Source organism: Thamnophis sirtalis, unplaced genomic scaffold (assembly GCF_051295495.1).
Source record: "Thamnophis sirtalis isolate CommonGarterSnake01/CBP01778 unplaced genomic scaffold, rThaSir2_p1.2 scaffold_11, whole genome shotgun sequence".
NCBI lineage: Eukaryota > Metazoa > Chordata > Lepidosauria > Squamata > Natricidae > Thamnophis > Thamnophis sirtalis.
In genome coordinates this window covers 58,545,593-58,571,628 of record NW_028261391.1, presented here as the reverse complement: position 1 = coordinate 58,571,628, position 26,036 = coordinate 58,545,593, and the positions used below count along the sequence as shown (strand labels likewise).

Below are 26,036 nucleotides of genomic sequence, written 5' to 3'. Positions count from 1 at the left end.
TATTATGAGGTCAGCGCGAAGGGACGGCGTGCCCTATGACGTCACCCTCCGTACCTCCCCGCTTCCTCCAATCCAGACCTATGGAAGGAGCGGAGCAAAGGTAGAGAAGCAGCAGTTGGTTTCTTCTCCTACCAAAAGGGGGGAGTGGAGGGGGGGTGGGGGCGGCGGCGGAAGGGAAGGAAGGAAAGACCCGGATGCTGCCGCCGCCGCCGCCGAGGGAGAGACAGAGCGAGCGAGAGAGAGAGAGAGGCTTAAGCGGGCCAGAGAAGGAGGGAGTTGTGCGCACGCCCAGCGGCGGCGGCGGCGGCGGCTGTTCGCCTCGCCGTCTGAGGGCGTAGCGGGGAGGGAAAGACGGCGCCGAGTTTAGCACCCTGACTTGAGCGCGGGGGGCCCCGGTGGTTTTCCGCAGGTCGTCGTTGTCGTCAAGATGGAGGAGGCGGGGATGGTTTCGCCGCTGCCGGATACGGCGTAAGAAAGGTGGGAAGCTGTCGGGGGAAGCCGGCGCGTTTGCTTCGAGGCAGCGAAGGGCGCCCGAGGCGAGGCGATGCTGTCGGTCTATGGCATATTGCTGTCAGCTCTGCTGGGCTCCTTCCTCACGCTGCTCGCCCAGCTCCTGATCTTTTACCGGAGGCAGCCCGAAGCCGTCCCCGGGTTGTCCCGGCTTCGCGGCTCTAACTTCTTTGTTACCAGAGTAATGCCGGACTCGACCCTCAAGGAGTATTTAACCGGCTTCCTCGTCTTGGGGCAGGAAGCGTTTTTCCCCGGATCTTTAATCAGCCAGCCTTCCAAAACCGAGCAGAGCTTCAAAGCCCCCGACCAGGAATCGCCCCCTTTGGTGGAATGCACGGAGGAGACCCTCTACTGGCTCAATGCCATCTGCCTCTTTCTCTTCAGGGAACTCAAGGACACCTCCTTGCTCCGCCACTGGGTCACCAGGAAAATCAAGGTGGAATTCGAGGAGCTTTTGCAGACCAAGGTGACCGGCAAAGTGTTGGAGGGGGTCAGCTTGCGGGATGTCTCCTTTGGCAACGCCATCCCCCTTTTTAAAAACATCAAGATATTGCGGCCGGTGACGTGTAACGAGGACGGCTGCCCCGAGGAGCTGGACTTCGAAGTTGACATGGAGTACGAGGGGGGCTTCCACTTAGCCATTGATGCGGACCTGGTTTTTGGCAAGTCGGCCTATCTGTTTGCCAAAATCTCTAAAATCATGGGTCGGCTGAGGCTGGTCTTCACCCGTATACCCTTCACGCACTGGTCCTTTGCTTTTGTCGACGAGCCTTTGATCGACCTTGAGGTCAAGTCGCAGTTTGAAGGGAGACCCTTGCCCCAACTGACTTCCATCATTGTCAATCAGTTTAAGAAAGTGATCAAGCGCAAGCATACCTTACCTCACTATAAAATCAGGTAAGTTGTTTTGGATTGAGGAGATCAAGTTGACATTGTCGTGCTTGGGTAAAACGGGTGGGAATGGAAAAGAATAGATCACGGTTGGGGGATTAATCTGAAGAAGTTTGGTGAGGACAGTGTGAAGTGTAACAGAAATGTCTTCTGGAAGAGTGATACATGAGGAAATTATTCAACTTTGCTGTCAGTGTATAATTCGCCATAAGAAGCCATGCACATTTTCTGAAGAAAGCTCAAATCTCACATCATTGTGGACTTTGATAGTGAATAAGATGCTCAATTTTTATACCCACCTTAGTCATTACCCTATTCCCTTTCTTGGAAGCAGCATTAGGAAGAGATCATAAAAGGAGTAAGAAATAATAAGCCAAAGGAATTAATACATGAATTAAAAAAGAGAGGAGGAAATATACCTAATTTTCACCATACTAATTTTCAGTACATCTCCGTTTGGCAAAGCCTTATTTCACCTGATCAATCCTTGCATTTTTTAAAATTATATACAGGTAGTTCTCAACTTACAACAATTGAAACCAAAATTTATGTTGCTGAGACATTTGTTTAGTGAGATTTGTCCTGTAGTATGACCTCTCTTGTCACAGTTGTGAATCACTGCAGTAGTTAAGTTCATAACACGGTTGTTGTGCACTTGGCTTCATCTTTGAGTTTGCTTGTGAGAAGGTTACAAAAGGTGATCACAGGACCCTGGGACACTGCAACCATCATAAATAGTCAGTTGTCAAGTATCTGAATTTTGATCATGTGACCATGGGGACGGACGCTGCAATGGTGGTTAATGTGAAAAAAACAATCATTTTCCCCCAGTGCCATTGTGACTATTCTAACTTCAAATCGTCACTGTAAATGAACTGTTTCAAGTCAAGGATTACCTGTAATTGTTTTTCAGAATTTCAGCAATTCCATACAAGTACAACCTTTAGTCTTTTTCTTGACCCATTTACTCTTTCTTCATAGATTTGTTTTGAAATATTATATTTATTCCTTTCCTTCATATCAACAAATCACATCAAAGTTCTCAATTCATATTGGTCACTGCTATCAGATTCCTGCCTTGAGCAGAGGATTGGACTAGAACAGTGTTTCTCAACCTTGGCCACTTGAAGATATCTGGACTTCAACTCCCAGAATTCCCCAGCCAGCATTCGCTGGCTGGGGAATTCTGGGAGTTGAAGTCCAGATATCTTCAAGTGGCCAAGGTTGAGAAACACTGGACTAGAAGATTTCTGAGCTAACTATATTCACCTCAGTTTTATACAATATCCGTCCATTCAGCTGAGAATGATAGCATTGATTTCACTTAATCTTTGACAAATCCAGAATGAAGCTTATATGACCATCTGGTTCTCCTTGGTATTGATTATGAAGTTCTTCTGGATTGCTGGAGGATTTGAGAATGGGAGGGTCAGTGTTGCAACGGTTTTCCTTCTTTATACATAGCTAGTTTTTATATAGGCTCCTTCTTTACGGGGTGCCTCAGCACTTGACTCTCTTGCCTCCTGTTTAACATTTATATGAACCAGTTATTTGTTGAAACAAGGTCAGTTACCATCAGTATGATGATAGATAGCTTAGCCTTGGCTGAGTGAGTAATGAGGTTGAGGTTTTGTGCCTAAAGATTATTGGAGTCTGGATGGGGTAGCTATGGTTCATGGTTCTTCATATGTCAGAGTTTCTCCATTTATAGTTATAAATAATGTTGCACTTCCGTAGACAGAACTGGTACAGAATCCTGGGCTCACAGCGTCTCAAAGAGCAGGTGACAATTGTGTTAAGCTGGTGCACCACTTTATACTCTTTTATGGACTAAATCTCTTCTCACGGTATTAATGTCTCAGGCATCTTACCAGGATTGTGGATTGTTGCAATGGGCTTCCTGGAACACCATTCAGAAGCTAAAACTGGTCAAGAATGCAGCAACAAAAACAATTATGGACAAACTTCAGTATAACCATGCAATATTGCTGGTAACTTATGGGCATGCAGATAGAATTCAAAGTGTAAATAGGATAGGGTGTGGCTTTCTGAGGAACCATCTCTCTCCCATGCTCTTTGCCTGTCCTGTAACATCTAGCAGAGTGATGGGCTTTATTTCCCACCCATTAATCATTGTCCTCTAATGAGACGTAAGTGTGATCTCTGTTTTGGTCTTTGGAATAGCATCCCCTGGAGGTTTGAACTAAACTAAGCCTTCAATTTAAACAACTTTTGAAAAACCTTTTCCCCCAAGCTCTGGATTAGTTCAGGGATCCAAGTATTTTTCTGTTAATGTTGCATGCTTGTTTCTGTTACGCTCATTATCTTTTGCTTGATTTTAGATCATGTGCTTGTTTTTTTTAAATTTGTACAACATCCACAGTCAGTGTTGAATTGGCTATAAATAAAACAAATCAGCATATAAAATAGGCAGCTCTCTCACATGATGGAGTTATGGAGCTGATGTATTACTGTATTTTTGGAGTATAAGATGCACTTTTTTCCCTCAAAAAAGAGGCTGAAAATTTGGGTGTGTCTTATACACTGAATACAGCATTTTTTTGCCTCCTGAAACTTCGCCGCTTCGCCAAAATGGCCATGCATAGCTTGTAGGAGGCTTTCAGAGAGTTCCTGGGGGCTGGGAAGGGCAGAAATGAGTAAAAAATGGAGCGTTTTTTGTTCAATTTTGCCCCCCCCCCAACGCCCTAGGAGCACTCTATAAGCTTCCTAATGCCCCTTTTTGTCAAAAAAGGGCCTGTTTTTTGCTCGTTTTTCCCCCCAACCCCACTCCTCCAGGAACACACTATAAGCCTCCTAAGAACTATTCATGCCCTTTTTCTGAGAAAAAATGGGCCCATTTTTGCGAAAAACGGGGCATTTCTGGGAGGTTTGCAGAGTGCAAAAACTTTTTTTTTATTTGCCTCTTCAAAACCTTGGTGCGTCTTATACTCCAGTGTGTCTTATACTCTGAAAAATACAGTACTTTAAGAACCTTACACTAATAAGAAAGTAAGGGTCTTTTACCAGTAATTATATGCAGTCTTCAATATAAATTCAGACTCTCATTGTCATAGTGGCTACCTTGAAAAGTGCTAGGAGAGGTTTGATCATGTCATATACCATATGTGACACTGAACTGTGGCACACTACTATTAGCAGCCTAAATCTTGCTACTCACAGTACTGTTGTTTGGTTTCTATACCAATATTTTGGAATAACAAATTTGATCTGCCCCCTTTGCAGTTGGCCTTCCATAAGTCAACGTCGGCTGAGAAATAATTTTGATTTTGCAGATCCTTGAAAGTGTCTTGTGGGACTCCCAGTGGTCCTACGACCACACTTTAAGAAAAACTACTGTAAACTGTTAAAAACCGAGCTTTTTGAGAAAGCCTTGTTTGTTCTTGTTTTATTATTATTATTTTATTAATAAATGTAAACTAATAGTTTCTTTGAATGAAGGTGGGATGATACATCCAATAAATACACGCATCTCTGAACAAAACATAAAACTTATGGGTTAACTGATGTCGCTTTGACAAAAGTGAAACCTACTTTTCACTTATCTTTGGTGGGAGTTCTTTTCTATATGCAGTTACGGATTGCTAGACAAGTTAAAGAGTTTGTAACACTCTTGAGCAGGAAAAGGCTTTAGAATATTACATTTTAATTGGACCAGTGTAAAATTTTATATTTTTTGAATTGGAACTAACATAGCAAAGTTAACATTCAACTTTTCCTCTAATATGTTTGCACAGGTCTTGTGAATTCTTTTCAAAATGTTAAAAGTATTTCTGCATTTTTTTTTCTTCTAAAGATTAATCCTTTAATCCAGAATCAAATCTTGTATATTCAAACATAATTCTTACTTGAATAGCATTTGTGGTGATTGCCCAATTTCAATAAATACAAAGAAATCCTCTTTTAATAATAGAAATGTAGGTTTTACAAATATTCTGTGTATATGTAAAAGAAGAAGAAAACCTGCTTGATTAACTATGACAATTTTGTAGGCAGTCCAAGTGGCTCTTTAACCAAGTATGCTCAAAAGTGGAAGGCTACTTTGCATATTCTAACTGGGAAGGAATTTATTATTTATTTATTTCTAATACAAATCTATATGGCTGCCCAACTCATGGACGGGTGATTCCAGGTGGCTAATATTAAAAATCCACTCCTTTCCCCAAGGTATGCTCCTAATTTCTTTCCCTTAGAAATCACACAGAATAAAAGCAGGACGGTTTCATGGCTGACCTAATCCTATGGAACAGATTCCCCCCCAGATTAAAATGTCTCCCTCCCTAATATCTTTCAGGAAGGAGATTAAGACCATGCACAATGTATTTTGCTGCCTAGGGGTTTGGTTATGAAGGCTATTATACTGTACATATTGTTGGGTTAAAGCTTTTATGATTCATTATTTGATCTGCCAGGCATACAAATGTTCTTAAATAGGTAAGTGGGGCTGGATAATATCTAGCTTTTCTGAGTAGAAGATCTTTGCAGTATTTTTGTAACAGTACAGTAGCAACTGAAAACTAGAATACACTAAAGTGGGGAACTTGTCACACTCCAGATGTTGAACACACACAATGTTCCAGAGCTCTTGCTAGCATGAGTGACAGGAGTGGGTTTCAACCGGTTCGCAGCGGTCCCCACGAACCCGTTGGTCGGCGAACCCGGAAGTAAGTAACTTCCAGGAACGGCAAAGGGCCCACCCGCCCACCCGCGTTCCTTACCGGTCTTTCAAGGCTTCTGCGCTTCCATGCAGGCACATGGCACATACAGCCTTGCGCGAGTCTCTGCGAGCAGCTGGAGCATCGCGCAGGCGCTAAGACGCATGCGTGAACTGTGCGCGTGCATGAGGATGCTGCCGGCCCTGTTCCAACCGAACCGGTTGGAACGAACCGGTTGGAACGGGATTAGCAACCCACCCCTGATGAGTGATGATGAGGGGAATGGTAGAAGCTGTAGTTTAATAACATCTGGAGAACTACCTGTTCTGTATCTCTGGATTTAAGAACAGTATTTGTAATAAATTCATAAGAGAGGGAATAGGTCGCCTCCGTGTAGATTAATAAAATAAAATTGGTAGTTCATTTTAATTAAAATATTTGTTTTAATAAGTTTATTTTAGCAACTTAAATGCCACATCAGTCATCAGAGTAATTCTCAGTAAGTTGTATATTGGGGCTAAAATAACAGCATAAAATAATAAGCACAGCGACCAACTAGCCCTAACAAGTACAGTGCAGTACTGGAGAAAAATTTTCACAATCAAATGCTAAAGTATGCTATCCGAGAGCAGATTAGCCCACAGTGCCTCATGAGTAGGTTTTTGCAGCCTTGCAACAGTTCAGCAAAGTCAGTTTTAAAGAATTCAGGGAAAATGCTATATCTGCTATAGGGCAGATAGAGCTACAATGATGCTGTGTCTTCATGGTCCTCGGTGTTCTCGGAGCTTGGTAGTTTTCTTGCAAACATTCATTATCAAATGAGGTAACATCATTAGTTCTAGTAGGGAGTGAGGTTTGCTCTCATTTTATATACTAAGAGATGGTGGGTCTCTTAGGTCCTGCAAGATGGCAATGCTTTACATCTTAGACCATACCACCTGTATTATATGAAATCTTTCTGTTGGGAGGAGAGAATTAGAGGAAATATGCTCCTGAAGTTAACTAGGTCCTAAAGATGTTGAAGGTAACAATCAACCCTTTGAATTGCACTTGGACATTACTGTAACTTGTGCAGCTTGCAGAGTAGAGATTTTACATAGGTGAAGTAGGAAATGCCTATAACTGCTCACAGAATTGTGTTCTGGACCAGTTGTAGCAAACTATCTGAGTAATTTTTGTTATACTGGATTTACAAAGAGGCTTGTTAAAGCTTTAAAGAATCTTATTAGAAGAGACAGAAAAGAAATCAAGTTCTACAAGATTATTTGAATTGACTAAAGATTAAGACTATTTAGAAAAGGAAGAAATATAAGGTTATCAAGGTTAAAATATCAAAGTTAAAATAAGATATGTTACGTTGTTAATAGACTTTCAGATGACACCAGGACTGAAAATATTATGCTTTATGCATTTGTTTATGTAGGTAGTCCTCGACTTACAACCACAATTGACACTGGAACCTTCATCACTGAGCAATGTGGTTGTTAAATGAGTTGTGCCTGCTTTTTTTGCTGCAGTCGTTAAACAAATTACTGCATTCATTAAGCAAATCCAGTTTCCTCTATTGATTTTGCTTGTCAGAAGGCACCCTGGAAAGATCACAACTGGCAAATATGTGACCCTGAGATGCTGCAATCATCATAAATACCCATATTTTTCGGAGTCTAAGACGCACCGGAGTATAAGATGCTTCAAGATTTTGAAGAGACAAATTTAAAAAAAAGTTATTGCACTCTGCAAACCTCCAAAAAAATGGCCCATTTTTTGCAAAAATGGGCCCTTTTTTCCAAAAAAAGGGCATGAATAGCCCTTAGGACGCTTGTAGAGCAAAAAATGGCCCATTTTTTGCAAAAACGGGCCCATTTTTTGTCCAAAAAAGGGCATTAGGAAGCTTATAGAGTGCTCCTGGGAGCTGGGAGGGAGGCAAAATTGAGCAAAAAACAGCCCATTTTTTACTCATTTCTGCCCTCCCCAGTCCCCAGGAGCTCTCTGAAATCCTCCTACAAGCCATTTGGGTGAAAGGGCAGGGTTTTAGGAGGCAAACAAATGCTGTACTCAGTGTATAAGACGCACCCAGATTTTCAGTTTCTTTTTTGGGGGAAAAGGTGCATCTTATACTCGGAAAAATACGGTACATGCGGGTTGCCAAGCTCCCAAATTTTGATCATGTCAATGCAGGGCTGCTGTAACAGTCATATGTGCAAGGACCAGTCTTAACTCTCTTTTTTCAGATCCATGTTAACTTAAAATGGTCCTTAAACAAATGGATGAATGAAGGACTACCAGTAGATAAGACTTGGGGTATGGGATGAAGAGATAATTGGTTGCAAACTAAAAGGGAGTGAAGAGTTACTAAAATTATTTATCCTTTTTGTGGTGAACATCAGAAGTCATTTTTTAATATATTTTTACCTTATTTATTCTTTTTTCTTTCTGTTTTCTACTTTTTTATTTTTTGTCTGAACCTTTCATTTTTTCTATTTTAGTTTATATTAGATTTTGCTAAAATCTTTAATAAAATTATATTTTTAAAAGTTTGCATGTATATATACTCAGGGCACCAAGTTATACATCCATTTTGGTATGCACTTTAAACTGTTAATCAATAATTTATGCTTTTGTATATAATTATTCCTTTTTTTCTGTGTAACCTCATGATAAATGCTACTTCCTTATGGATGTTACTTTCTTAACACTAGTGACAGATGACATTGGATTCTGCTACTATCTATTTATTTTTCATTCCTAAAACTCTGCAGTATTTTTGTGTATGTGTTTAGAAGATAGGGTCACTACATGGATTCAGTAATATTTATAACGTGATATGAGAATGAGATCTTGTAGTCCTCATAATTACTTGCTCAGAACAGTTTATTTTTAATTATCTGTTAGAGCAGGTGTTAAGGTACTTGATAATCTTATGTGCACAATTGGCACACCTATTTGTTATTTCAGATGACATTGGAATATGCATGTTCTTTGGTGGATACAGGACATTTTTTAAGTTTTGTCTATAAAATTCTATTTTTATTTTCTGTGTACAAGTGAATTTTCTGGAAAGAGCATGCAGAGTTCTGGAGTTGTGATGCTGAGTCTTTAAAACAAAATTTCATTCAAAAAACAACTCTTGAGAATTAGTTGGAATTTTATTTTACAGTCCCAGCTAACTATATGCTAACAAATAGTAAGAATGCAAATCAGGAAGTTTCTTATAATACACTAAACACAGAATATAACTCTCTATATACACTGTTCAATGTGTAATATAACAAAAATATGTAATTGATTACCTTCCATCAGATTCTCAACACAATGTTAACTGTTATCATCTCTCTAAGACTTCAGTAAGCAAATTTAGTATCATTATCAGGGTATTTTTGTATATTTTGCAAATTATTTTTCTTTTTTCTCTTTCATTTCCTATGGTATATTTTACTCAGACAGAACAGAACCAAATTCTCATGGGCTTTGGTTTTGATTGGGTAAGAGTAATGGCCAAGGAATACTGGCACATAGGCCTGCTCCTTATCCAATTTAGCAGGCAGGATTGCAAGGCTGCACCATTCTGGTTGACATCAGGCTAGTGTGAGTGGCCATGGAAAGGTAACTTCCCATTTTTTCTCTTGGCTTGGTGAGACGTTATGTAGCGCAGCATTATGGTAAATATGCAGTGTACATATTTTCTCATACATGAGAAAATACATGTCTTGGACCACATGAGGTATTGGCATTGTGTTGCAAAGTAGTAGCAGTGTCTGATTTGCTAGCATAGTGGCATGCAACATTCTTATTGTTAAGGAACTTAAGAACTCTGTTCACCACTGGACAGATTCTGTTTTCTAGATATGTAAACTGTAATGAATGATCAAATATTCCCTTATTAAAGAACATTTGCAAGGTAAATTAGCATAGTTGGTTTGTCATCTTTGCAATTTTGAAAATTATCTTCATAATTTCTCTAAAAGGTAAAATGTGCTTTGTAATTACTAAGATCTATCTAGGACAAACTAGGTAAACCTTATGCAAATGAATAATGTAATACAAAAACAAAAATAGAAATAATTTAACTCAATAGGGGAACATTTTTATTTTTCAGAACATTGCATAATAAGAGATCGTGTTTAAAGTGCTGGAATTACTGTTCTTGAGCAAAGCAGCCACATGAAGATTGTCTCATTTAATGACCATCTTACTCAGTGATTAAGATTTTCAACCCAATTGTGGTTGTAAGTCAAGTATTACTTGTACTGCTAATGTAAAAATCACTACTGAAAATGTGCCAAGAAAACTGCCGGGACTTGTCTAGGCAGTCACGAGAAGTCAAGTTACATTTGAAGACATACCCTCTTTAAAAAAAAAAAAAAAAAAACACCATATAAAAACACCCAGCTAGTGGCAGCATCTAACTATCATCACTTCTCAAGTCCCTGGGAAGATAATTTAAGGAGTGTGATGTTAAGTCTCCTAAACAACACCTTATTTTTTCCTACAATAGCACCAGGAACATCCTGGAAGAATGCAATGGGGAACCATTTTCATGTCCATTAAGTCATCAGGAGTAACAATCAACTTAAAGGAGACTTTACCTTAACATGAAAATGGATATTGAGCGTAGAAATCAGGCGCCTTCTAGCTTTCTTAAGTTAGTGAACAACCTGGAATAATTTGGCCTTCAGAAACCAGTGCATAAAACAAAATTCAATCAGTTATTTATACAGTTCTTTTATAAGTTACAGGATACTTAAATTCAGTGTTGGCAAGATCTTGCTCCTTTCATCAGAATGAAGAAAATCTGTTGTGCCATCATTTTTATCCTTTTGGGCATGTTTTTTTTAAAGGTAGAATTTGGATTGCAACACTGCTTTTGCCGGTTTATTACATCTTGCCTACTCGCTCCTGTGGAGGTTGCCATTTAAGTTTTCCATATTTTTCTAGCATAGATTTACCATAAGTGTTATAGGTACTTTGAATAAATGCTTATAATTTTCTATCATAAAAGTAAACACATGGATATTTTTTCAAGTCTTTTAGGAAATAAATCCTTAAATGTGATCACAAATAGTATTACTGGAAATGTGAAATAATTACATGCACACAAACTAGTTGTACTTTTGGATGCAACAACAATTGCAATGCATACTCCATACCTAGCCATGATGATAATGATTATTTCATTTCTGGGGTTATAGATACTTTCTGTCAGAATCTTGTGACAACAGAATGAATTGCTAACGTCACATTTCTAAATAAATAATATGCGCTTATCTTTTGATTAGGTTCAAACCATTTTTTCCATTTCAAGTTGTGCCACCTGAAGAGTATAGAGACCGGAACCTCAGTGTACAAGGTTTCTCACTAACGGAAGGAAGACTGAAAATTTCTTTAATGGAATGCTCAAGGTATGTTCTTGGCACTTCTTATAATATTGATTTTGTTTGTGTCTTAAAGTCAGACAGGGCTCGCAACTTGGGAGTCCTCCTGGACCCACAGCTGACTTTAGAACATCATTTGTCAGCTGTGACCAGGGGGGCATTTGCCCACGTTCGCCTGGTGCACCAGTTGCGTCCCTACCTGAACCGGGAGGCACTCGCAACAGTCACTCATGCCCTCGTGACAGTCACTCACGCCCTCGTGACCTCAAGACTCGACTACTGCAATGCGCTCTACATGGGGCAGCCCTTGAAGAGCAATCGGAGACTTCAACTGGTCCAGAATGCGGCCGCACGAGCGATTGTGGGTGTACCTCGATACACCCATGTTACACCTATCCTCCGCGAGCTGCACTGGCTCCCAATTGGTCTCCGGATACGCTTCAAGGTGCTAGTTATTACTTATAAAGCCCTTCATGGTATTGGATCTGGGTACTTGAGAGACCGCCTGCTGCCAATTACCTCCCAAAGACCCATTAGATCGCACAGGGTCGGCCTCCTCCGGGTTCCGTCCACCAGCCAATGCCATCTGGCTACGACCCGGGGGAGGGCCTTCTCTGTGGCAGCTCCGGCCCTTTGGAACGAACTCCCCGTGGAGATTCGGACCCTCACCTCTCTCCCTGCTTTCCGAAAAGCCGTTAAAACCTGGCTGTGTCGGCAGGCCTGGGGTTGATGAGCTCCCTTCCCCTCTCGACAGGTGTGGTTGTTGGTCATTTTAAATGTCTATTTTGCACTTGTATGTTTCCCCTTTCCATTTAAGTTGTTTGCCGCCCTGAGTCCCTTTTAGGGAATAGTATTGGATCTGGGTACTTGAGAGACCGCCTGCTGCCAATTACCTCCCAAAGACCCATAATAAAATAAAACTTAAACTTAAACTTAAGTGACTGGGTAAGCAAGATTAAGAAAGAGTTAAGGTTAGAGTCTCGATTTTTCAAGTTAAGGATTTGTATCCCGGTTTATTTTACTGACAGAAAGTTTTCATTAGTAAATAGGACAGAGTTCCTGTGATAACTATACTTTAGATAGGAGAGGACACTTAAGATTTAGATGGATTTGAGCAGTAAGCAAAAATGAACAGAATAAAATTCCAAAAGGAATAATGTAAGTTCAGCATCTGGGTAGGAAAAATATATAGCACAAATATTGAATGGTGATACCTAGTTTGGCAGTACCATAGTGTGGGGGAAAAGAAATTGGGTGTCTTCGTTAGCAACTTGTTAAACACAAGCTAGCAGGGTGTTGCAGCTCAAAAAAGACAGATGCTCCTTTGGGTATATTAAGAGCACAGGGCTAATTTAAGAGATCAGAATTGCTCCATATGTCCAGTTCTGGGCACCACAGTTCAAAAACCAATAGTGAGAAAACGGAGCAAGTTCAACAAGAGCCACCAAGGTAGTGAAAGTTTTGGAAGCCTATCTCTATGAGAAATGTTTAAAGGATCTGCATATAAAATTCAAGTGAGTGGAGCTGTGATAACAGTATCAAACATCTGAATGGTTGTCATAGAAAAGGGTAAGGATGTATTATCTGTGGCCCAGAAGGCAAAGCAAAACCAGAAAGTTAAAAGCACAAGGAAGTTCACTATAACCATCATGACTAATTTCCTGGCAGTACAAACTGTCAACCTGTGAAACAGGCTGCCACATGATGTAGTGAGTTTGAAGACTTGAGACAGCTGAATGGTTATCTTTCAGGAATTCTGAAGTGGATCAACTATAGGACGGAGACATTCAGTTCCATAGCATGTCCTGTGTTTTAGCTAAGGACTGATGCGGATGTGTATGAATCTCTTGGAAAAATGATGGAATATTAATATAGCAATAAATAAATATAACAAAACTAAAATAAGACATTTGTAATCTCTCCTTTGAGCCGGATAGATTCTCAAAGTGGCCTGCAAAGCAATAAGTCAAAGCTGAAAATCATAAAGGAGAGGAAGGAAAAGAAAACAAGAATGTTTGGGAAATAATATGCAATTTATTACTGATATTAGAATGTCCAGCTGGAATGCAAAAACAGTTAAGTAATAACTATAAAGCAATCAGAAGCTGCTGCTCTTATCAAAACAAATTGGCACGGGAAATAGCTAAGAAGAAAATTTCACATTTCTGATCTCTTTAGTAGCTGAAGTAATGGTGTAATCCTGCTTCCTGTTTTTCCCTGTGGTATAACTTGGTGGACTCACTGCTGAGTCATCATTAGTGGGAAGGTAACAGTTGATAATGGTAGTAAACAATCCAGTTTATGTAGGATATGAGGGTGATAGGCAAGACAGACTTTTCTCTCTTTGTCAAAAAAATATCTCTTGGGTTAACTTATCAGATGCAAGATAAAAAGCTCAGGAAACTAAAGAAAAACCTTATGTATTTTGGGTAGTGATAGCTAAGAGTGTGAATGATTTGCAAGCTCTAGTAATGAAAGTCAAGGAGCAAAATGGAAAAAAAATGGGAATTAGGCTAAACATAAAGAAAATTAAATTAATGAAAGCAGGTCCAACAACCAACTTTAGAACTGTCAGTGAAGATATTGAAATAGTGGATAACTTCTGCATTTTAGCATCAGCTGTAAGCATTAAAATATAGCCAGTATGTAAGAAATGTGATGCAGATTAACACTTGGTAAAGTAGCAAGGACTTGGAAGAGATACTCAGATGCAGTGATGTCTCCACGCCTATAAAGATCAAAAGTATGCAGGCAGCAAGTGAAAGTGGGACTTTGGAGAAGCAGAATAAAGTTTTGACATTTTTGAACGTCGTTGTTTAAAATCCTGAGAATGTTTTGGATAGCCAAGATAACAAACTAAGGGATCGTCAGACAAATCAACTCAGAGTTCTTACCCGAGGCATCAATAACCAAGTTCAAATTATTCTACTTTGAATATGAAGGTCTAATATGAAGACCTAGGTCTCTGGAGAAGTATACTACCCCTTGGAAAAGTGAAAGGAAAGAGAAGAAGACAATCACACAACCTTTCAGGTGAAGGATGGTCAGTTTACACTAGTCATAGGTGTTCCATTAGAAGAAATGTAGAACCAGATTAGAGACAAATTCATCATGGAGAAAATCTATCTTTGTAGCCACTGAGTCAATACTGGCTTGATAGCATGTAAGTCAGTGTTTCCCAACCTTGGCAATCTGAAGATGTCCGGACGGCTGGGGAATTCTGGGAGTTGAAGTCCGGACATCTTCAGATTGCCAAGGTTGGGAAACACTGATGTAAGTAATCAAACCTATTGGTTAATACAGAAAAACTAGCCAACATAAACATGTTTTAAAATGTATTTCCTATATATAATTCAGAACAATGTAACAGAGGAGACAAGTAAGACTTCCTTGATCTTTAATCTAACCTGTTTTTCTTATTTTATTTGGCAGTTAAAATATAAAATAATAGTTGAGTAGAACTACAAATATTCCTTTAAAATGCAGAATCTCCACACACAAGCTATACTGAATATATATATTTAAAATATCGGTTAAAAGGCTACTCCAATTAGGTGGCAGCTACATTTCATAATGGACATATTTTCAGAAGTAGTTAAAAGTTATGGTGACCGATCCCTGTTAGTCCTGTCAGAAAAGAAGAATATTTTCCCTTTAGAATGATTTCACTAATATATATTTAATTAAAATTAGTTTTCAGCCACAGTTTTTATCACTACTTACTTTGCAATAATGCCCAGTTTACACTCGTTACCTACTTCAGTTCATATATTACCTACTGTATACGAAAAATGTTGAAATTGTGTCTTTGCTTTCATTTGCTACCTGTTTCCACTAGAGGGTGCAAATTCTTTTTTTAAACTTCTGATATCCTGAAATAGTGCACTATAAATAAATTGCTAAAGAAAATGTAGCAGCTGTAAGCAATTAATGGTAATGTAATAATTACATGTTTGAATTTCAGATTATTTATTTTTGGTTCCTACGAGAGAGAAATAAATATTCACTGCACAATTGAATTGAGTGACAAATTTTGGGAAGACAAAGAAAGGACTTTCATCAAGACGGTAAGCCACAGTTTCCACTATTTCAGTTTCATACAGCTGTGATATTTGATATATTGTATGTAATGCAATATACTATATAATATGTAACATGCTATGTTTGATACATAATCTTACAGCAGTGTTTCCCAACCTTGGCAATCTGAAGATGTCCGGACTTCAACTCCCAGAATTCCCCAGCCAGCGAATGCTGGCTGGGGAATTCTGGGAGTTGAAGTCCGGACATCTTCAGATTGCCAAGGTTGGGAAACACTGATCTTACAGTATGAACTTTAAATGTTTCCAGTGTAAATTTGGCTCATTATCTCTTGGACCAGTCACTTCCTAGAAAGCAGATTCCTTATATTCTTTCCGTATATTTAGGTACCAATTGCTTCATGTACCTATTCCCCTTGGGATCAGAGTCAACTATTCTCTCTCAGCCCAGCCTACCTCACAGGATTGTTGTGGGGAAAGTAGGAGGAGAGAACATTACGTATGCCACCTTGACTTAAAAATAAAATAAAGGTGGGGTATAAATTAAATTACATTACTTGAACAATGGGCTGTTTCCCAGGATGGGGGTGAGAAAGCAGTGGTTTTCCATTCTGTTTAATGGCTGCTCCAAACAATAGTATAGCATAGCGTAGCATAGCATAGCAGGTTTGGAAGGCACTTTGGAAGTCTTCTAGTCTTCTGCTCAGGCATGAAACCCTATACTGTTTCAGACAAATGGTTGTCCAATCTCTTCTTTAAAACATCCAGTGTTGGAGAATTCAAACTTCTGGAGGTAACTTGTTCCACTGGTTAATTGTTCTAACTGTCAGGAAATTTCTCCTTAGTTATACGTTGCTTCTCTAGGTTTTTTCCTTAGGTTTTTTTTTTTTTTGTATATAAGTTTTATAACTCTTAAAACTTATTTTTGTCTTTATTGTATCCCAATCTTTAAAAATTAGTTATTTTCTTAGTTGCTGCTACTGATGGCATATGATTGGCAACACTCACTCTGAGAGTAAGATGGGTGGTACCTAAATCTAAGAAATAAATAAAGATATGCCACACTTCCTTTTTGAGAACCATAACTTAAAAGTGTAGCATTTTCTTATTCTCACGCCATGTAATAATTGCATACTTTTGAACAGTAGGTGGCAGTATTGCTATTTTTATGCATTAGTGAATGAAAGTGATAGGGAAGAAAAGAAGAATTAAGATTTTAAACTTATTTATTTATTTAGGGAATTTATATTGCTACCTATTTACACATGGCAATTCAAGGTGGTGTACAGAATATAAAACCCCATATAAAAGCAAGAAAACTAATAAAAGAAGTAATACAATAAATTAATATATATTTATATTTATATTTATATTAATTATATATATAGATATATATATATATAGATATATATATTAAAATCACCCCACCCCGGTGACAGAACCTCACACAAGCCATTTAATGGGCTCATCCCTCTATACTAAGATATTCTTAGAATTTCTTCCACAATATCACTGCACTTGACAGAAAACACCAATTGGATCCCCTATTTTATCCTGTTACTTAGCTGAGATCTCTGTTCATACAAGCAAAAGTAAGTAATTTGCATTGGATACCTATTGTATGACAAATAGGATTTTTAGCAAAGGAAGTCTTAATGTTGCCATCACTTTCACTGGGACAAGGAATATTGAATTGGGCATGAGTTGTAACCCCAATGTTGAGTCTTCCCCCCTTTTTTGATTGTATGAGTAATGAACTTTCAGGTGATTCCCACTTAATTTCAGAAAGATCTGTTGAACTAGTCTAAGAGCAAGAGAGGTTTTTTTCTTCATAACTTTTTTGATATGCTCTCCATACTGTTAATATTTGATACTTTTGGAGATGAGCCTTCAGAAGGAATAAAAGGGGAATGGTGATTCTCTGATGCTAAAGAGCATTCAGATATATTTCCTACATGGTCCAAACTAAACTAGAATTCCTTTTTCAGAAATGTTTATTTGATTATTCTAAAGTGAACAACTTCATCATGTTAAAAATAATACAAACATCAAATACAGCTTTTAGAATGTTAAACCTTGCCCAAAGCATTTATTTCTCTTTCCAAGGTGACTGGTCCCATAATCACATTTCTTCAATTAGAAAATTGTGCAATGAATCATGTAGAGATCATAATGACTGCCACCTGGAATCTATTTTAAAACACCATTTTATACTGCTGCCAAGGCTTATATTACTTTCTTCATCCTTGTAAGATGGCATCAGCGTCCAACAATACAACTTCCAAAAAGTGTTCAGTGGAAATCATTTCTTGCACATTGATGGTCAATGCAGGATTTAAAAATAATTCAGCTGATTGGAAGTGTTGAATAATTCAGTAGGATTGAAAGTGTTGAGACTGCAAAAGGTTCAAATTTTGGAAAAGATCAATTTTGTTTTTCATACTTTTAAGCTTCAATGGGCATTTATCCTTGCTTTGGCCAGTAACTGGATTAAGAAATTTCAGAAATCAGTTTTTTCTTTACACTCAATTTAATAGTTAATATTAAACCGATTGAAATTATAGTAGGAAGTACTTCATTCCTACTATATTCATTATAATATTCATTAAACCGGACACCAGGACATATTACATTAATTGCTTTGACACCAGAGGAGGCAAAGATCAGCTTAAAGAATGGAAGAGTTACAGTCTCCTTTTGTAGACTTTACGGACAATAGAATGCATGTGATTGGCTAGCGCAGTCAAGCATTTCATTGGATATAAATACATCATGTGCCTGATGAAGTCATTAGGGTATGAGGTAATGGGGCAGGACTAAGACAACAGAATTTTGAAAGAACAATGAAGCAATTGTTCCATGAATGGAGTTTCTTTCTAAGGCATACTTCCTTTTGCTTTGCCAGAGTTCTGCTCTGTAATTTTTCCCAGGTTATCAGCATTCCTTTTACTTCTGGAAATATTACATTATAGCACAATACTTTTAGTTAAAAATTCTGGGTAAATCTATTTATTGGGTAAACTGAGCCTTTCATAATATTACTTTGGATCAACTCAATCTTGAGATTTTTGTTTGAAAACATTTTGTAAAGTTAAAAATGAATTCTGTTTATTCCCAGAATGATTCTTAGAAGTTTTATTTAATACAAGTATTTCTGATTACTTCTATTTTTCCATATTCCCTTGCTGTTTCTGAGATTCTACCATGACTGGATGTTATAGAGCAGTGTTTTTCAACCTTGGCAACTTGAAGATGTCCGGACTTCAACTCCCAGAATTCCCCAGCCAGCATTCGCTGGCTGGGGAATTCTGGGAGTTGAAGTCCGGACATCTTCAAGTTGCCAAGGTTGAAAAACACTGTTATAGAGCACAGGTGTCAAACTCGATTGCGTCACATGATGTATCACAACATTTTTGCCTTCGCTGAGTCGGGGTGGTCATGGCCTGCATATGATGCATCCACCCCAGAGGCCACCAGTTTGACAGGCCTGTTATAGAGGAACAAACTGTAGCTTCTGTGCAAGTAATTTTTTGTTAAAGAAATTGAAGGGTATTAATACTGTTTTTTATTTTACTTCTGGAGTAATGAGTTTGAATGTCCTATCTTGATAAAGGAATGGAAAGTTGCTTTAAATAACATGAAATTAATTTCCTATGGTCTGAAAATAAGATTAAACAAAAACATGTTCCGTGTACTTTGGGTACCTTTGAGGATGTTTAATAATATTGGTTGTTATCACCAAGAAACAGCTTGAAAATTAGCTCATGATTTGCACATGTTCTATTATTGCCACATATGGGGGTGATATTAGTAAGATTGTTAATAAGACTGTGCATGAATATGGTCCTCTTGGCTATGTCTCTAATGTGTGGAATCTGGAATTTAGGACTCATTTATCATTGAATTCAGTGCCTCTCAACCTTAGCAACTTTAAGACATGTAAACTTCAACTCTCAAAAAAGCTGGCTAGGGAATTCTGGAAGTTGAAGTCCACACATCTTAAAATTGTTAAGGTTGAGAAACATTGTATTCTGGTAAGGGAGATTTTTAAAAAAATCACAAAGACATTTTATGAGATAGGAGTTATATAATATAGAACTCCCCACTAAATTAGTGATTGAGCGTTAATGTGTATCATTGTTTGAATTAATTTTCTATGTTTTTTTCTGTTTATAATAAATTTTTCTTCTCTTTTCTGCTCCCTTTATGCTTATTTTAAGACTACGTTATATTGTTAACGTTGTAATTTAAAATATGTTTATTAGCTTGTTTTTTAAATGAAAATTAAGGGGGGAAATTCCAAGAAAGAAAATGATAGATGATAGTAATTCTGGAAGTTAGGTTAGAATTTCGTCTTCAAAAATATATTGTATAAAGATGCTTCTTTCAGCAGAACAGTTTTTATGTTTCAGCTAGAAAGTCTTCTCCAGAGTCAAAGAACCACCTTCCACCTTTAGACAAATTCACAAGCTTGCCAAAGCATAATCTTTATATTTTCTTGTAATCCTTTCACAACATTCTTTTACAGCCTCTGCTATAAGTAAATGAATCCTTGAAATAATGGAGAAAAGCATAGTAAAATGTCACGTCCTACATCCCTTTAATCTAAAAAAAATTAGAGACCCAGTTTGAGCATTTGATTGTAGTGAAAACCACTGATTACATAGTTCTGGTTCAATTTACTGAAAAAAACCCAATGAAGATACATCATATTTTTGCTTTGCTAAAAATGAACTATATATTTTGAACAATTTTTGGTTCTCAGATAACTGAAGAACTGGTGGACGAACAGGTACTGACAGGAGTTTTACCCCTCAGATTTACTAATGGTTTAATCTAAAAAAATTTGGCTACAATAAAATGCTCCTAAATTATTTCAACAACCATTATTACTGAGTTGAATTTTATATGTCATGCTGATCAGGCAGGCATTCCTATGATACACTTCATTTTAATCATGGAATTCCCTGTTTATTTGACCCTATATTATATTGACTTTCCCTGTTTATTTGACCCTATACTGACTTTTAGCATATGATGTTGAAAAAATTTGAAGTACAGTATTTGAGAGAGAGCAAAAGTTAAAAGTCTGCAGTTTGGGAATATCTGATGAATATCATGTTGGGGGAGGTGGAGAACCCTGTATTCACCATACTGGTGAAACCTCATCTATTGGTGACAAGTCTTTCAGCAATGCTAAACTTTAAGCTGTGTATCTAAAATATTCACAAATTGTTTAATTCACTGAAATCAATAAATTGTAGTCAATGTAATATTAACGGCAAAACCCGCAGTAGAAATACCTTTTGTCAAGATATCAAATTGTTTAAAAATGTCTGGATCTGTTCAGTAATTTTGTGTAAAGATTTAAATGTATTTTTATCTTGTGTGTTCAAGCTCTTTGAGAAAAATACTAGCCCACTTTGGGTTGGCATTTTCATTTTTTATTTTATTAGTGAAGATAAATTAGGCAGCTTAGTCACAGCAATGAACAGTGGTGACACTTTTAATCTTCTCACATCACCTACAGTATATTGGTACATAATTGATTGTAGGATTACAATTGATTCAGGATTATTAAACCAATCCAATATATTGCTTCAAATGTCAGTTGTCGATATGGCATATCTGTTTCAAGAACATTTGTAATTTTCTCTACATGGTTCATATATAGCAATAGCAATAGCAGTAGACTTATATACCGCTTCATAGGCCTTTCAGGCCTCTCTAAGCGGTTTACAGAGAGTCAGCATATTGCCCCCAACAATCTGGGTCCTCATTTTACCCACCTCGGAAGGATGGAAGGCTGAGTCAACCCTGAGCCGGTGAGATTTGAACCGCTGACCTGCTGATCTAGCAGTAGCCTGCAGTGCTGCATTTAACCACTGCGCCACCTTGGCTCTTACATGTTTGCTATAGTTACATGTTTGCTATATAATTTAAGTCTGCTTCCTCCTCCCCCCTTCCCATTCATGGCTATGTTTTGACTAGATCAGAAGCTGTACACCAGGGGTGTCAAACTGAAAGCCCGTGGGCTGGATCCAGGAAACAGCAAAGGACCGGGCCCTCCTGAGCTCTGTTTTTGCTGACAGAGGGTTGCAGAAGGCCATTGCAGCCGAAAATGGAGCTTGGGAGCCACTGATAGAGCACTCGGGCCACCATAGGCACCCTTGACACGAGTGACATAAAGCTGTCCATGCTCACCCTTGCCCCCCGAGGTCAAACGCAACCCTGATGCAGCCCTCAATGAAATCTAGTTTGACACCCCTGCTATACAGCATCCCATTTTTACAAGGATTCTGCATTTCTTTCCCTCTAATACTGTTGTTCAATGTATCAGTCTTGTAACTACTATTAATAACAAAGTCATTGGAAATGAGGGCAAAGCCTGTTTGCTTCCCTCTCCTGACAGAAAGTGTATGGGTCTTCCAGTGAATCCATAAGACCCCTCAATTTTAAACATAAAATCAGAGGACTTCCCATGACCATTGTTTTAGGGAACTTAATCTACTGATTGGCAACTATTTTCCAGATTTCAGACTAGAGTATTTCCCAAATCATCTTCTTGATGATGTTCTCCATTCAGCCGTGTCCAACCCTTGGCGATTTTATAGGCCAGCTCTCTCCACATCTTCCAATCATACACTACTACTTTGAGTTTTTCAATGCTTTGGCAGGTGCAGCTTTATTCTTTGGTGGCCTGGTTTCCTTTTACTGCTAAGTTGTGGAAAACATAATTGCTTTCTCAAGTGATCTTTTATATACAAAGCAAATGTGGTGGGAACTCAGCAGGAAGTATTGGAGATGCTCTATTGATAGAGACGGTGCTGACAGATATTCCATTTCTATTTTGTATTTGTATTTTTACACAATAATTAGTTTAGAAGTAACCACATAAAGTTAATAAACTAGGTTTGTTACATGGCAAATACACCTAGTATCTGCATGCTATCATTTACTTTTATTTCATATTGGATTTGAAGACTTAAAGGATTGTACCCAAACATGCAAATTGGACCCAATCATTTTTAATAATTAAAGCTAGAGCCTGTACAGTTGTGATTAAGGTGTTAGATTAAGGTGCTTGACAAGTTCAGATTCCTTCTCCATTGTTTACTTTGGGCGAATCTGTATCTATGTAAAAGATCTCACAAATTTATTTTGAAACTAAAATGAAGAAGAACCTTGTGAGAAGGCAGGCTGCCTAGAAAATGGCCAGCACATATGTAGCTGTTGTCCTGCCCCTTTAAACACTTTCTCCAGCCAGCACAGTAATGTTAACTATAAAAGTTGTGCTGAGAGATGGTATTGGTGTGCAGTACAGAGGGAAGGAAGTATAGGTGGAAATAAAATAGCCTGAAGCAGCTAGAAAGATGTACTTTTTTCCAGTAGTAGAACTCACCAGGAGAAGTAGGGGGAGGAATAGGGGAAGAGTGGAGAAGGGGTAAACAGTGAGTAGTTACGTGTATGTTGCCTAGGGACCTCTGTTGTTGGGAGAACTGTCTCATGTTTTGAGCCCCACTGATTTGGGTATAATTAAAAACAAACTGAGAAAACTCTACATGGACTAAATACTAACACCCCAGGCTTAACATTTGCTGATAAGAAAGACAAAGAAGTCTGGATAGTGAACATGGCAGAACCTGGAGACAGCAGACCAGAAAGAACAGGAGAATATAACAAAATACAAAGGTCTGCAAATATAAATTGAATGCCTGTGGCAAAAGCAAGCAAAGATAGTACCTATTGTAATAGGTGCCTTGGGTGCAGTCCCAAAACATCTGTAGCACTTCTTGGACACCATCAGCATTGACAAATTCACCATCAGTCTGTTGCAAAAGACATTTTTACTCAGAATAGCCTTCATCCTGCAACATCAACATCTGTAACATCATCAAACATCCAGATCTGCCTATAACAGGTCCTTGGAAAGGACCTGACAGGTGGACCAAAACTCCAAATCCAGTTTGAATATCTGACTGACTGTGACAAACCATAATAATGATAATAAACTCGGAACTGCCTATATACTTAGACGTTACTTTAACAGCTGTTCGGTCCCTGATTAGGATTTGAACTGTTAAGTTTTTACCAGTCCCAGACTGAATTGAATAATTGTAATAGTAATAATAATATATCAGGTGAATTGAGGAGAAATAGGTAGAAAAAATATTGTGATTTGCAAATTGAAGTTGAGTGATTATGGAGGAAGAAATCAATGGTTGTACCAATAGTAATAAGTGCCCTTAGAGCAATACCCAAAGGGCTGCCTAGATATATGGAAACATTGAACTTATTAGACCTGAATATCCTAACTTTGTGGTGGGGGGAGACACCACCCTAATCAGAATTGCCTATATACTCAGATGCTGCCTTAACAGCTCTTAGGTCCTTACTTAGGACTTGAACTGTTTTACCAGTCCCAGACTCTGAATGAAAATGAAGATTAACTATAACAACAACAACAACAGCAATAATAATATATAAAATACTGAACATTTTTATAGGAAAAATATCAGGGTTTGAAGTACACAGTTAAAATCACTTGTACTTTGCTGCTTTATGCCTCATGAGAAGAAACTGTGTAGTTTCCTGGGTTGTTCCTGGAGTTCAACCACTAATTTATAAAAATTCTGATAAAATGTCATTTTTTTCAAAAGACATTAATTTCATTCTTAAAAGACCTTAAATCTTCACATGTGATACTAGTGTTAAGTTTATCCATGTCTTATAAACAAACACATGACATCTTATTTTAAGAACTCCTGTCTCATTTGAAGTAATGATGAATTAATAATGTGTGAGCCTTCGTTAAATGCCTCAAATGGTTAGCAATTTACTGTACTTAACTAAAGTCTGACATTTCACTTGTTAATCCTGTCAAATGAGAACTGAGATTAAGAGGGGAAAATAGCCTTTTTGAAAATGTCACTTTTTACAAAAAAAAATTGTAAAAGTCAATATTTGTAAATATTCTGAGGGATAGTTTTGAGACTTGGAGGTTATGTAACTTTATATAATCCTTTACATAAATTCAGTCTGTATTAAATGTTTAACTTGTTTTGTCGTCTTGACACCAATGATTGTAGTAGTTGTGTTTTGTTACATGTATATTTTCTGCCACAACAACAGTATATACTAGATCAGGGGTCAGCAGCCTGCGTGTCTGGAGCCACATGTGGCTCTTTCATCCTTCTGTTGCGGCTCCCTGTCACCGGTCGGCTCCACAATTGATAGGACTTTCGGTTAGGACAGGTAGAGGAAAAAGGATGCTGCGCTAGGAGGAGAGACTATGGTGTAAGAACCAGACTTCCGGTCAGCTTCAGAATTGAACAGGGGGCTTCCGGTTAGGACCTTTGTGGCTCTTTGAATGTTTAAGATTGCCGGCCCCTGTACTAGACAATCCATGCCCCATTGGGTCATCTTTTCGGAGATATTTACCTAACAGAGAAACAGAATGACCATTGGTAGGGAAAAAAGCACTGGGGCAGGAGGAATTTCTAACTTCCTGCTGGATTCCCCATTAAGTTTGCTTGTGGGAACTGACAGGGAGCATCAACAATCTCTGCCTTTCCTCCCTCCCTTCCTTAATATGCATTGTTCTCCTGCTTAACATCTACATGAAACCTCTGGGTGATGTCATTTACGAGTATGAGGTCAGTGCCATAGGTACACTGATGACACCCAGTTATATCTTTTGACATCAAGCTGGGCAAGTGAGGATGTCAAGGTTCTGCCCCAGCACTTGGAGGCTTTGTGGGACTAATTGGGGAGAAACCAACTCTAAGTCCATCCTGCTAAGACTTAATAGCTGTGGCAGTTAAGACTATCCAGATCCAGGAATTATCTTTATATTTCTGGATGAGTTACTTCTATAATCAGAAGAATGTGCAACTTGGGGATTCTCTTGGACTTGCAGCTCTTGCTTAAAGAATAGGTGGCAGCTATGGCCAAGAAGACTTTTACAGAGTTTCTCCTGGAACACCAGTTACGGTCTTTCCTGCTTCAGTTGACACTCACTCTAAACAGTTGCTTGTTCTCTTGTCACGTTGTGACTCGATTATTTCAATGTGCTTTACACGAGGTTGTCCTTGAAGATCACTTGGAAGCTTCCACAGTTCCAGAATGCAGCAACATGAGCAGTAATGGGCATGCTTCTGAATGCCTATATGACTCCTCTACTTTGTGAGTTGCATTGATTGACAGCCTGCTTCTGGGTGTGTTTCAAGGTACTGGATATCACCCATAAACTCCTATCTAGCATAGAGCGCACCTGTCTTCCACTGTTTTTGCCTGTCCAGGATGATCTAATTGAATAAATGCATTTTCCTTCCCCTTGATTAAGCAAAATTACACGTCAAGATCCAGGAAGTATGGCTTCTCTGTAGCAGTGCTTGACCTCTGGAATGAGGCCCCTTTGAGATCCATACAGCTTCCCATTCATGGTCATCTGGAAGGCCTTGAAAACATTAGTGTAGGAAGGTTTTATGTTTGTTTGGTTTTGCTGGAAGTCATGTGGCTATAAACTTTTCTTATAAATACTTTGTGTA

General features: G+C 38.4%; 1 protein-coding gene across 1 annotated transcript in view; it reads left to right on the top strand.

The window, feature by feature from the left end:
* The first annotated feature begins 249 nt into the window (after nucleotides 1-249).
* The window catches only part of PDZD8 (PDZ domain containing 8), a 46,426-nt gene continuing 20,639 nt past the window's right edge, over nucleotides 250-26,036 (top strand). Inside the window, exons 1-3 of the mRNA XM_087725875.1 lie at nucleotides 250-1,407; nucleotides 11,351-11,473; nucleotides 15,411-15,513. Coding sequence (XP_087582001.1) covers nucleotides 545-1,407; nucleotides 11,351-11,473; nucleotides 15,411-15,513 — 1,089 coding nt within the window. The 5' untranslated portion in view covers nucleotides 250-544. The remainder of the gene's footprint in view (nucleotides 1,408-11,350; nucleotides 11,474-15,410; nucleotides 15,514-26,036) is intronic.